Source organism: Pipistrellus kuhlii, unplaced genomic scaffold (assembly GCF_014108245.1).
Source record: "Pipistrellus kuhlii isolate mPipKuh1 unplaced genomic scaffold, mPipKuh1.p scaffold_m20_p_2, whole genome shotgun sequence".
NCBI classification, from domain to species: domain Eukaryota; kingdom Metazoa; phylum Chordata; class Mammalia; order Chiroptera; family Vespertilionidae; genus Pipistrellus; species Pipistrellus kuhlii.
The window spans coordinates 170,271,998-170,286,087 of record NW_023425515.1 but is presented as its reverse complement, the minus strand read 5'-3'; the positions used below and the strand labels follow the sequence as shown (position 1 = coordinate 170,286,087).

The 14,090-nt window shown below is 41.6% G+C and overlaps 1 protein-coding gene across 13 annotated transcripts in view; it reads right to left on the bottom strand.

Annotated features, from left to right (window-relative positions):
• The window catches only part of MAST2 (microtubule associated serine/threonine kinase 2), a 153,191-nt gene that overhangs the window by 21,623 nt on the left and 117,478 nt on the right, over nt 1-14,090 (bottom strand). For 10 of the 13 annotated variants that reach the window (XM_036444123.2, XM_036444126.2, XM_036444124.2 and 7 more), the window contains 4 exons: nt 8,871-8,946; nt 5,131-5,151; nt 3,284-3,362; nt 377-531 (listed from right to left, as the gene is read on the bottom strand). In XM_036444123.2, coding sequence (XP_036300016.1) covers nt 377-531; nt 3,284-3,362; nt 5,131-5,151; nt 8,871-8,946 — 331 coding nt within the window. The remainder of the gene's footprint in view (nt 1-376; nt 532-3,283; nt 3,363-5,130; nt 5,152-8,870; nt 8,947-14,090) is intronic. The other 3 variants (XM_036444127.2, XM_036444130.2, XM_036444131.2) reach the window with 1 other exon arrangement.

Sequence of the window (14,090 nt, the reverse complement as noted above, 5' to 3'; positions counted from 1 at the left end):
CTAGTTTCAAAGGGAGAAACGGGGGGACCACTTGGTAGCATCATCAGGTACCTTATGAGTTGGTGAACTGAGCTGTAGCCAAAGCCAAAAAAGCTTGAGATTCACTTCCCTTTGGGATGTGAGGGTGCTAAGCTCAAACTATGGTCCAGAGACCAGTTCTGGCCCACTGCTGTTTTTGTAAACAAAGTTTACATAATGCCTGAGGACATGTTCATACTATGAAAGCAGATTTAAGTACCTGCCATACAGATTGTTTGTCCTACAAAGCCTAAATTATGCACTCTATGGCCCTCATAGAATAAGGTTGCTGGTTCCTGTGCTGGGCGAACTAGCTGAGCTCCCCAGGTTTGGGGCTCAGTGAGCAGAGCACCCTCACCTGAGGCTGCGAGAACGGGGCCGCATGGCTGGGGACTGCCTTCCCTCCTCATCTGGTACACTCTCTGTGCTGAAATGCTTCGTCAAAAAGTGTAGCTCGTCGGCTGTAGGCTGGAAAGGCAACTGGTGCAGTTTTTCTTGCGAGGAGCATGATGACTGGAGGGGAAGATAAAAAACAGCATTAAAGACATGTCTAAGGGCAGTCCAGGAACAAAGAAGCACTGAAAAAGGTCGGGGACTTCCAAAGTAAGCATTCTTTCCATTGCTCCCTTCAGCCTCCACTGTTCATGATCCCAATCGTCTCAGTCCCTTCAGGCCCTCAGTCCTGAGGAAGCCAAGACATTAGAGTGCTTCCCAAGCCTTGCAGATTTGGACCTGGATGATCACGTGATGTGAGAGCACTGTAACCACCTAGAGGGCCTCTTGAGGTGGCAAAAGCAGATCCTTCTGTCCCGGCCAGTGTGGCTTGTTGATTGCCCCAACAGGCTGCTGGTTCGACACAAACTGATGTTTCTCTCTTTCTATCTCTAAAAATCAATTTTAAAAATATCTAAGGTAGGTGGGAAGAGACTACCAAAGACCTTATACACATATGCCTCACCAGTGGATACAGACAATAGTGTGGTGAAGGCATGGGGTGGGAGGAAAGGGGCTAAGCGGGGAGAAATTGGGAGGACATCTGTAATACTGTCAACAATAAAAAATAAAATAATAAAAATTAGAAAAGCAGAAAAAAGACCTTTTTTTTTTTTTTTTTTTTTTAAAGCAGATTATTCTGCATGGAATCTTTGCCCTCAATGAAGCTTTTGGCTAGTGGGAATGCCTAGTAAATAATAAATCATGTCTTTCTGGCTTAGGAAATTTGTATGTCCAGGCTAAAAATGATATCCCATTAAGTTTTCTTTCCACAACCTTGGGAGAGCCCTTGGGGTGTTCAGCAATGTTTTCTTTTGGCTGTTATCCAGAGGACAGTTGGCTTTGTTGAGGCTGTGAAGGCTGTGCCCAGACTCTAGGAATACCAGTAGGCAAAAAAAATCCATCCAGGGAGAAAATGACTTTTAGAGCTAGCTTACTTTTAGATTTCTAAATGATTAGACTTGACCTGAAAGCATTTAAGAATTCTAACCATTGCCCAATGACTGAGACTGCAAACGAGAGCCCACTGTCAATGACAATAGACCTGAGAGAGGGAGCTGTGTTACCCTAAGCATTCTACAGATGTAGCCACTGAACTTCAGTCCCAGGATCAGTGAACTCCCCCTTTAACAGACAAGACTGGCTAAGAATAGAGGATCTTGGGTTGAAATATCTAAATCTATTTAGATTAAAAATTGCAGAGAACTCTGCAAGCCTCAATACCAAGTGAGAAATGAGATTTTATGGGGTGCACTGTGGGAACGGGTCCACATGACTGGGGACTGCCTTCCCTCACCTGGTACTCTCTGTGCTAAAATGCTTCCTCAAAAAGGGCAGCTTTTGACAGTAAATACTTCTCTCATGGAATGCTATAATACATGAAGTTATGAACAGCCAGTTAAAGGTGTCCTAAAGGTTCTGTCTTAGCCAGATTTTTATAAATTATTTGAGTAGAAATTGCAAAGAGAATCCTCACCCTACTACAGCTAACACAGAGCAAAATTGGTAAAGTATCCCAATAAAATAAGCTAGAGCAATGGGTTTAGTCTATTAAAATTTGTTGAACAGAATATATACATATTTAATATATATGACTCTTAACTTGGGTCTAAAAAACATCTGTTTGAGTAAAGGATTATGGGGGAAGGGGTATTTAATAAGGAAAGATCTGAAGCTTAACAGCTGCCAAAAGACCAATGAGATCTTTGGATTAATGTAAGAATAATATCGACATCAAGTGAGAAAATGATACGCCTTTTACCTGCTTGGGATTTATGAATATAGACAAACTAAGAAGACCTGAAAATGGTGGACGATATGGGGAAAGGGTCATCCATGTGGCCTAAAATAATTACTATTTGGCCCTTTACAAAATAAGTTTGCCAACCCTGCCATCCTGGCTTCAATTAAGAGTTGCTTAATGAGAGAGACTAATTTTAAGATCAATTGTACATAGTAGCAATTAGGACATTTGTTGTTTTAGGTTAAAACCATCTCTAAAAGAAATATAATCAGAAATGTTAGAGAAGGACCTAGCTTTTTGTTGAAACACATCAAATTTAAATATCAAATAACAAGTACCCTTTCCTCCTTTTTTGAAAGAAAAAGGTAAAAAAAAAAAAAGGAGGAGGAGCGCCTACCAGGCCTTGGGACCACTAAGGGGTTATCTGTTGCAGACCTAAAAATAAAGTGGGGAGAAATGGGGAACCAGACTTAGGAGCCCCACTGCCTAGCCTCAGTAGCAAAGCAAAACTCCATCCTCAAGCCCTTCTCTGATTCCACCAGGAATAAATGACACCCAGAGAGCATGCTGGCTAATTGTTTCCAAATGCATTTTTAAACTAGAGGCCCGGTGCACGAATTTGTGCACAGGGAGGGGGTCCTTTGGGCTGGCTGGCGATTGGGGCCAATCGGGACTATCTTGCCCAGTCCAGAGGGAGGGACCATGAGAAGCTGGCTGGCCATAGGAGGTTGGCTGTGGGAGTGCACTGACCACCAGGGGGCAGCTCCTACATTGGTGGTCAGTGCATGTCATAGCTACTGGCCAGTTGACTGGTCGTTTAGGCTTTTATATATATAGATGGATCTGGCTACGGCTATATAGGGCCACTGGCCTGCCCCACTCAACCTCATCCCTAAGCAGCCTCTTTGTGTTTGGCTTTGGAGGGTAAGTTGAGAACTGCTTTGCAACGCTGTAGGGACAGACAGCTATAACCAGTAGAGAAGTATTACCTAAGGGTGAAGGAGGTACAGCCACAATATGGCTACTTACTGACACAGTAGAACTAGGAGTGTTGGTTCCATAGCCTGAAGAAGGTAAAGAGGCCAAAGACCAGCGCCGTCCATCAGTCCTATGTAAGAAAATACTATTAGGCAGTTTCTATAGGACCCTACTCTGAGCCTCGGACTTGACTATCTTTCCATCAGCATTGTCTTTGTCAGTCAGTTCACTTCCCTTGTCTCAAGAAAGCACTGCTTAGTCCAGTATATGCTTTCATGTCTCTCTCCTACATGGGCCTATTGTGTGTTTTCCACTGCAAAGATAGACACCTCTACTAAAAAGGAGTTCATGTCTTTGGTAAATCTGATAACAGATGAGAACATCTGCTCTGCAATACTGTCATTTTGGAATAAAAATCCTTAAACTCTCAACTTAATCACTTTTAGAGAAGCAATGACAGAGGACACCAGATAAAGGCATCATCACAAGGCTAGAAATGCCACTGAAATGCAGTCATTTCATATTTTGAAGGCTACAAGTGAAGGCCTCTTTGGTCTTCCCTAGGCCTCTGGGAAGACCAGTGGACCACAATCTGGGGCTCAGTATGAACCAATCAATGGCTAACCGTCAAAGGCTATCTGGGATCAGTGGGACTCACAAAACCAGTCTTTGAGAATGTTTGCCAAGGAGTGACAGTGACTCATGAATCAGGAGTGAGATGGCAGAGCCTTGGCTATACATGAGGTTTGGGGGGCAGGCTTCCTGCTGCTCTTGGGAGGATGCACCCTTACGCTTTCATCATAGAGAACCAGTTATGTGTTTTGCTGTTTATTAAAAAAAAGAAGAAAGGTCAAGCTGGTACCTGGCCTACAGCTTCTATAACAAGAAAAAAAGAAGTCTTTCCTGGACTGTGGATGTGTTATAACACAAATGTTCTTTCTTGTGGATCTCAGAGTGTATAGTCTGCTCTGGTTGAAGTGAAGAAAAACTTCTTTGCTGCTATCCACAGAACCTTAGAACATTAGCAATGGAAGGCCTTTAGAAATTAAGTTCAATAACCTCCATCTTAGAAAAGACTAAGACCCAGAGATTTGGGTAATTTGTTCCAGGCCTCACAGTTAAGGGAGAGGGGGGAGGGAGAGGAAGAAAAAAGAAATCAATATTGCTAGGGCTTCTTTTGCAGCCCTCCATTACCTAGCAGCTTTTTTTATTATGATCTTTAAGGGAACAGCCAGGGTTCCATGCCACATGCACATGATCAAACTTCATGCCACCCAGATAGCAAGCTCTGCTGGAACCTAGTCTCTGAGGCAAAGAAATGTCCAGGAGACTGCTCAAACATGATGTCTTTCTGACCTCTTCATTGGGTCCTGGAAGTTCTCCATAAGAAAGCAAATCAATTCCAGGAAAACGGAGCTCAGCAAAGATGGGACTAGTTTAACTTAGAGATTTCCCAAACTCTTGTCAAATACACTTTTTCAGGTGACTTTTCCTCCTTTAGTTAGAAATAGAAACCAACTGCATGGCAACCGTTTTTCTAAAACTGAAGAGAAGGGACAACCTCAGTCAGAAAGAAATGTCACTAAAGGATGACTTCATTTCCTCTGCCTGATCATCTCACTGAAAGACGAGGAAAGTTGTGGGAATGAGGGTGACTTGTCTCCAGGCTCAGAAGTTTTAAACTATTTAGCAATTTCTGCCTCCAAGCATATGACCCCTGAGCGTCGGTTCCAGCAGGTAGAAGGGGTTCTCTTAGGGCCCCCTTTGATAGTTATGAAAGCCCAAATGTTTCTACCCAGAGAGGACTCATCACACCAGCTCTCACCAAGCACAAAGCCAATTTGTCTGGCCATGCAAAGCAGTTTCCCAGCCCCTTGCCCCATCACGTCCGCTATTACCTGTCTGCTCTGTGGCCATGACTGTAGTGAAAAGACATACATTATAGTGAGAACCAAAAGGGACCAGAAAGACTGACCTGTTAAGCTCCTGGCATTTGGTTGAACTTGGTAAAGGCAAAACCTCTTTTGAGAAACGTAGTTTGAAGTAAAATTGTAGGACTGACAGGTCTATACTTAGCATGTCATTACTAGTAAACCTATTTTTGTGTGTGTAGATATTCCAAACTAATGTGATCCTATAAGACTCAAGCCTGACCTTAGTAATTTGGGAAATGTAATTCTTAAGTACTTTGTTTGGCAGGGTTGAAATCCTCCTCTCCACTCCCACCAATACTGTGTCCTATAAGGAGATAGCCCAGAGTTCCATGTTCCATGCATATGACTCAAACTTCATGCCATCTGTTTGGATCTCAGTGGTAATACTAGGACGTAAAGTCCCCTGGCTGATCCTACTCCTAAAGCCCAATGGCACCAATGGAACATGCTATTCTACCTGCCTAGAATGGGCTACACACCTGCATCATCATTCCCAACATGGCAGGCTCTTTCTTGTCCTTCAGGTCTTAGTTTAAAAGTCAATCCTCCAGCCCTAACCGCTTTGGCTCAGTGGATGGAGCATCGGCCTGCGAACTGAAGGGTCCCAGGTTCGATTCCAGTCAAGGGTATGTGCCCTAGTTGTGGGCACACCCCCAGTGGGGGTTGTGCAGAAGGCAGCTGATCAATGTTTTCCTCTTATTCGTGTTTCTAACTCTCTGTCCCTCTCTCTTCCTCTCTGTAGAGAATCAATTAAAAAATGTATATATATAGCCAAAACCGGTTTGGCTCAGTGGATAGAGCGTCGACCTGCGGACTGAAAGGTCCCAGGTTCGATTCCCGTCAAGGGTATGTACATTGGTTGCGGGCACATCCCCAGTGGGGGGTGTGCAGGAGGCAGCTGATCGATGATTCTCTTTCATTGATGTTTCTAACTCTCTATCCCTCTCTCTTCTTCTCTGTAAAAAAAATCAATAAAATAAATTTAAAAAAATATATATATAAATATATTTTATTGATTTTTAAAAAATATATATTGTATTGATTTTTAACAGAGAGAAAGGGAGAGATAGAGAACTAGAAACGTCGATGAGAGAGAAACATCGACCAGCTGCCTCTTGCACACCCCCTACCGGGGATGTGCCCGCAACCAAGGTACATGCTCTTGACCGGAATCGAACCTGGGACCTTTCAGTCTGCAGACCGCCGCTCTACCACTGAGCCAAACTGGCTTCGGCTATTTTATTGATTTTTTACAGAGAGGAAGGGAAAGAGACAGAGAGCCAGAAACATCGATGAGAGAGATACATCGACCAGCTGCCTCCTGCACACCCCCCACTGGGGATGAGCCCGCAACCAATGTACATGCCCTTGACTGGAATAGAACCTGGGACCCCCCAGTCCGCAGGCCGATGCTCTATCCACTGAGCCAAACCGGTTTCGGCAAATATATATATTTTAAAAAGTCAATCCTCCAGAGAGGCTTTACATGACCACTCCATATAGATTTTTCAGCCCCATTCCTTCCTATACTTCCATGCAGCATCATGTTAACTTCATGGTACTTGTCACAATCTTTATGTATTTGTCTGCTTGTTCGTTATTCACCACTCATTCAATCAATTAGCACTGACTGAGTGCTCATTATATACCAGGAGATACAGTTTTCAACGTATTAAGGTATCACCATTAAAGGTACTTTGATTCTGGTTGAGGGAAAATATAAAACAATAAGAAAATACCAAGTATTAGAAAGTATTAGCTTGAAAATGGACGGTTTGATGGAGAATGACGATGGGGCTCCTTCATATTTTATGGTTAGGAAAGGCCTCTGAGAAGCAGACATTTAAGATAAGAAATGAAAGACAGGAATGCGTTAATTAGGAAAAGATCTGAGGAAACAGCATTCTTATGAAGGGAAGAACGACACAGACTCTATAAAGTCTACTAAGTTTCAAGAAAGTAGGAATTATGTCTATTTTGCTACCACTATATAACTACCAGCATAGTTCCCGGGCATACTAGGTGCTCAGTAAATATTTACTGAATAAATGGGAAATGACTCAATGCCACATACAGAGATCAGTCACAGGCCTTGTTGTCTTACTCATACCTAATCTGAGGCTACAGTTCACACCCAGTCAAGCCAAGAAGGTTGGGTAAAGTAAGACTTTCTAGCTGGGCTGGAAAAACAAATGCACCAATACAACATATTCCTATACTGTTAAGTGTTCCTACCTGGTTTCTTGGTTAACTAATTAGAAGTGACACAGGGTAGGAGAGATGAGTCCTTGAGACAAACTCAGATATTATTTGGTCAGAATAAGGCAACAAGGTCAGAAGGGATATTCTTATCAGCCATCAAACTTCTCCCAACCTTCTATGTCCTTTCAGCTATACAGAATCCTAAAGAGTGAGGAAGTGGATTGCTTTTGGGTTGTTATTTGAATAGTGAGTTAATACTAAAAGAGCAATCTGCTCTTTTTCTATTATCTCTTTAACAGAGGAAGGGAGAGAAAGAGAGTTAGAAACATCAATGAGAGAGAAACATTGATCAGCTGCCTCCGGCACACCCCCTACTGGGGTAAACCAAGGTACATGCCCTTGACCAGAATCGAACCTGGGACCTTTCATTCTGCAGGCTGATGCTCTATCCTCTATTATCTCTTTAAAAAGTAGTCTAAGTAAGTATAAGATTTTGAGTCAAGCTGCATATACCATTCTCTATTCATTAAATCTATTTAGCACACATGGCTATTTTTCCAAATCTGAAGCCATGATTTTCTGGAGGTCTTAATGCCAGAGATTGATTCTATCCAAGAATATTTTTAAAATCAAGGAACACAAATTTTGCCAAGAAATAATTTTGGAAAATGTTCTGGCCCAATCAATATGGCTCAGTGGTTAAGTGTCTACCTATATCCAGGATGCAGGCTCAATCCCCAGTAGGGGATGTGCAGGAGGCAGCCAATCAGTGATTCTCTCTCGTCACTGATATTTTTCTGTCCCTCTCCTTTCCTCTCTGAAATCAATATATATAATTTTTTTTTAAATATAGAAAATGTTCTGAAAAGTAAATTATTTATACATGGAGTCTTGATATGTGGTTGGGGCGGATTCATTCAGTCAGCTGGGTATTTCTCCGAGGCCAGGCGGTACTCTGGCAATTGGCTGAGCTGTCAGGATTGCAATTATGAGCCAGAGATAAACTTATATCACTTTCAGAGACTTGAAATGTGAGGAGGAATATAAGGATGGCTCCGCAATGCCCAAATCTTTCTAAATTAATGTGAAGAACTGGTAGTCTTTTTATCCCCAAGGAAAAAGAGACTGGAATTGGCGGAGTTAGAAAAGTAAAGATATACCTCTGGGTCCTCCTGGGAAAAGATCCCATTTTCTTTCTCATTGATCAAGCTAGGAATAGCTCTCAATTGAGAGTATAATGTTTTGGAACACAACATCAGGAAATCAGGGACTTGTGCTTAGAATTATAAAAACAAATTCATCCCTAATATCTACTTGCCAATTCAAACATTCAAATGCAAATACCTAGAACATATAGAAAACAAAACATGGATCTGAGTGAGGAAAGAATTTTGGTGGTTGGTAGCCAAAGGTAACACACTAGAAGGAGGAAGCTGATGTTAACCAACATTCGTGCAAGTGCCACACATGCTAAGCACACAGGAGGTTTTCCATCAACTTACCTACGGGCAGGAACAAAAGAAAAGTGAGCAGGTGCATTTGGAGAGAAATTCCTGGGACTGTCCAAAGGACTGTTACCTGTAGATGGGGGAAGGAAAAGAAACAATTTGTGACGTTTACTTCAGAGGAGGGCTGAGAAAACCTTTAAGGAAGGCATCTTCTCTTCACATTGGCAATGAGCACATGTGGTTATTTTCTCAGGCCACCATCAGTCTAATGACTCTCTCTTTGTAAAAGTGTGGCAGCCCAGAGGTTTCTCTCTTGTTCCCAAGTTGCCTTTAAACATCTGTCTCCCAGACATTCATTCAAGATCCAGCAGCAACTTGTCTATTTCCTGCCCTCCTAGAAACACCTCAGGTTCCAATATGCCTAAGTGAGTAACTCAACTTTCCAAATGCTTGAAGAATTCATTCAATGCAGATGAGATCGCCACATGCTCAAACATTTCTCAAAGGGCAACAGACTCTTGGTCTCAAGCCTCTTGAACTTATATCTCTGCATACTGCAGCTAAGGGGCTAACCCAGAAATATGTGTGCGTAAGAGATGTGTGTGCTTAAGAACAGAAGTTCTCCGGTGGGGGCTTAAGAGAACAGTGTTCTTTAAAATAGTCCATACAAAAGACCCCCAAGTCTGCAAAACATGTCCAACCTTCTCATGGTATAGGAATTAGCCCCATCTCTTTATTAGTTTTCACATGTTCCCAGTCATTTCCTAATTTACAGCTCAGAAGCTCTGAACAAAACTGTGTGTTTATCTTTGCCTTAGCGACAACAGTTCTCGAACTTAAGCCTGCGATACTTCTCAGGTCTAACTTCCAGCTGGGGCTGGTTATTAGGAGTCCCTAGCTGGCAGAAGCTATCAATGTGTTTCTATCCAAAAAGTCATGTCAAAGTAAGCACCATACTCCATGATGTGCTGGCCACTCAGCCAATCCCTGTCCACCTCCTCACTTCTATGCTCACCTCTGTGAACTGACATTGGCTATGAGACACTGCAGCTACCCAAGGGCCTGGTAGTCCAGCATTCCTTGGCTTTTTCTTCAACAGTTTGTTTCCTGCAGAGTATGGATGTTCCAAGGTGAAAGCTGCCCAACTGTTTCTCATTTCTCCATCCAACAGGGTCTGGTAGCATTTAATGTTTTTCTGTAGTGATCCAGGAAAAACCAGCCTCTCAAACAATGCCCAACAACCCTACGCAGCGACTCAGTATCAATTATAAAAAGGTGCTCTTTTTGGGAGAAGTAATTTGGAAGAGGCATTTTCTGCTTTCACGCATCCCCTTTACTGAGATCCTCAGAGCACAACCTTTGAAGTAGATCTGCTCACAACCTAGTGCCAACTCTGGTTTTCCATGCTATGAATCTAGGCCTTTGTCCTATTATCTAGTCCCATGTCCTGGCTAGCACAAGCCACCATGGTGCAAGAGAAGTGATTTAGAATAGTTGTTTCGTTAACCAAGACTTAATAAGGATAAGGCCTCCTCGGAATTATCGAGGCCTTTAAAAAAAAAAAATCTATTATTTAAACCTGTGGTCGGCAAACAGTGGCTCGTGAGCCACATGAGGCTCTCTGGCCCCTTGAGTGTGGCTCTTCCACAAAATACCACAGCCTGGGCGAGTCTATTTTGAAGAAGTGACATTAGAAGTTTAAAAAATTTGGCTCTCAAAAGAAATTTCAACCGTTGTACTGTTGATAATTGGCTCTGTTGACTAATGAGTTTGCCAACTATTGCCTTAAACCATTTGTATGCCATAAGCATCCATAGACACAAGCAGTGGAACTTTTTTATTTAAATTCAAAATATCATGGCAGCAGAAACCGGTTTGGCTAAGTGGACAGAGCGTCAGCCTGCGGACTGAAAGGTCCCAGGTTCCATTCCGGTCAAGGGCATGTACCTTGGTTGCGGGCACATCCCCAGTAGGGAGTGTGCAAGAGGCAGCTGATCGATGATTCTCTCTCATTGATGTTTCTAACTTTCTATCCCTCTCTCTTCCTCTGTAAAAACAAACAAACAAAAAAACATACACACACACAAAAAAAAACCCCAAACAACTTTATTTGGAAAGAATACCTTTAAAAACAAAACAAAACAAAACATAACAAAATATCATGGCAGTTAACTGGTTAAAAAGTGTCATCTCAAGGATTAACTCATAAGCTCAGTTTGATTCTTTTTAAAAATATATATTTTATTGATTTTACACAGAGAGGAATTGAGAGGAACAGAGAGTTAGAAACGTCGATGAGAGAGAAACATCGACCAGCTGCCTCTTGCACCCCCCCCACTGGGGATGTGCCCGCAACCAAGGCACATGCCCTTGACCGGAATCGAACCTGGGACTTTTCAGTCCGCAGGCCGACGCTCTATCCACTGAGCCAAACAGGTCCCGGCTCAGTTTGATTCTTGACATGTAAAGCTAGATGCCCTTTGTTGGTTCCCAAAACTACCCAGCCAAAGCCTCCAGGAAATCCTGGACATGACTTTCCAAGGCCAGATGTGGTACTGGCTAGAGGGTAGAATATAAAGAATCTTCCAGGTGCTCAAATAAAGCTGGTATTCATAGAACATACATATGTCACATATAATTAACAGTAACAGAAAAATAGCTGATAAAAATAAAATACAAAGAATATCAATAAGCTGTGAGACAACTTCAAGCAGCCTAATAATCCTTAAAAAAAGAAGAGAGTGGGAAATACAGAAAACATACTTGAAAAAATAAGGGCTGACAATTTTCCAAATTTAATAGAAAACCAAACTATAAACCCATATATTTAATTAAAAAATATATATATTTTATTGATTTTTTACAGAGAGGAAGGGAGAGGGATAGAGAGTTAGAATCACCGATTAGAGAGAGAATCATCGACCACCTGCCTCCTGCAAACCCCCCACTGGGGATGTGCCCGCAACCAATGTACATGCCCTTGACCAGAATCGAACCTGGGACCCTTCAGTCCGCAGACTGACGCTCTATCCACTGAGCCAAACCGGATTCAGCATAAACCCATATATTTAAATTATCCAAGAATCCTAAGCATAAGAAAGAGGAAAGAATGATACCGAGTCACATTATATTCACCCAGTTGGTATGGCTCAGTGGTTAAGTGTCAAACTATGAACCAGGATTTCACCTCTGATTCCCAGTTAGGGCAATGCCTGGGAATTGTATCCCCAATCAGGGCACGTGTGGGAGGCAACCAATGTATCTCTTCCTCACAAGGATGTTTCTCTCTTCCTCTTTTCTCTTAAATAAATAAATAAATTAATTAATTAATTAATTAAAGTTTAAGGAAAAAAGTGGCCTCAGTGCTCCAAAGAACCATATATATGCTGTCTACAAGAGATCCACCTCTGAATGAAAGATACACACAGACTGAAATAAAGGGATGGAAAAAGATATTTCATGCAAATAGAAATTTTAAAAAAAGCTGAGGTAACAATACTTATATCTGACTAAATATTATTTTAAAAAAAGGCTCTGGTAAGAGACAAAGAAGAACACTGCATATGATAAAGGAAGAAACCCATGAGGATATAACCGTTTTAAACATTTATGCACCCAACATAAGAACACCTTGATATACAAAGCAAATTTTGATGGATATAAAGGGAGAGATCAACAGTAAAATAGTCATAGTGAGGGATTTAACACCCATTGGCATCATGGATAGATCTAAACAGAAAATCAACAAGAAAACAACCACCTTAAATGACATACTAGATCAGATGGATTTAATTGTATTTTCAGAGCATTTCACACCAAAGCAGCAGAATATATATTCATTTTCAAGTACACACGGAACATTTTCTAGGGCAGACCACAAAGTTTACACAAAACAAGTATCAATAAATTTAAGATGATTGAAATTGTATCAAGCAGTTGAGCAGTTTCTTTCAAAACTAAACATACCCTTAACCATAAGATCCAGCAATCAATTCCTTGGTAATTACCCAAGTGTATTGAAAACTTAAGTCCACACAAAACTCTGCACAGATGTTTACATCAGCTTCCTTCATAATTTCCAAAACTTGGAAGTAACCAAGATGTCCTTTACTAGGTGAGTGGATAAACTGGCATATCCAGACAATGGAACATTATTCAGTGCTAAAATAAAAAATGAGTTCAAGGCCACGATAAGACATAAATAAATCTTTTAAAAATATATATTTTATTAGATCAACCAAAGGACTTGTATGCATGCATATCAGCATAACCAATGGATGCAAAACTCCGAGGAGTAGGGGTATGTAGGGGAGTAGGAGGGGGCAATGGTAAGATATGTACACATATAATACCTTAATAAAAAAAATGGAAAAAATATTTTATTGATTTTTAGGAAGAGCAAGGGAGAGGAAATAGAGAGATAGAAATATCTATGAGAGAGAAACACCGATAGGCTGCTTCCTGCATTCCCCCCACTGGGGATCAAGCCCGCAAATTGAGCATGTGCCCTGAAAAGGAATTGAACCATGACCTCCTGGTTCATGGGATGCTCAACCACTGAGCTACACCAGCCAGGCGACATAGAGGAATCTTCAGAGCATATTACTAAGTGAAATAAACCAGCCTGAACTACTATATTACAGTCTGAAAAAGGCAAAACTATGGAGAGAAAGATTAGTGGATGTCAGGGATTGGGCAAAAGAGGAATGAACAGGTAGAACACAGAGAATATTTGGGCAGCGAAACTATTTGTATAATAATCAATGGTAGATATATATAATTATATCTACCTGAATTTTCTGCAGTGATTTGAGGAGAGATATTTTTTTTTAAAATGTATTTTATTGATTTTGTACAGAGAGGAAGGGAGAGAGATAGAGAGTTTGAAACATCGATGAGAGAGAGTCATCGATCAGCTGCCTCTTGCACACCCCCTACTGGGGATATGCCCGCAACCAAGGTACATGCCCTTGACCGGATTCAAACCCGGGACCCTTCAGTCCCCAAGCCGACGCTCTATCCATTGAGCCAAACCGGCCCCGGCTGAGGAGAGATATTAATAACTAACAGTTATGATGATGATACTGAGCATGTTACCGATATTAACTCAAAGCTAGAGTCCTCAGACCCAGCCAGGCTGAAAAAGCCTGATGATGTTCTCAATCAGAGCCACTTGAGTAGGGAAGATTTAGTTCTAAACTCTAACTGCCAGGGATCTAAATAGAGAGATAATCATCTCAGAGAGGAGCAGCCAATAGTAATTACTGTCCAGTA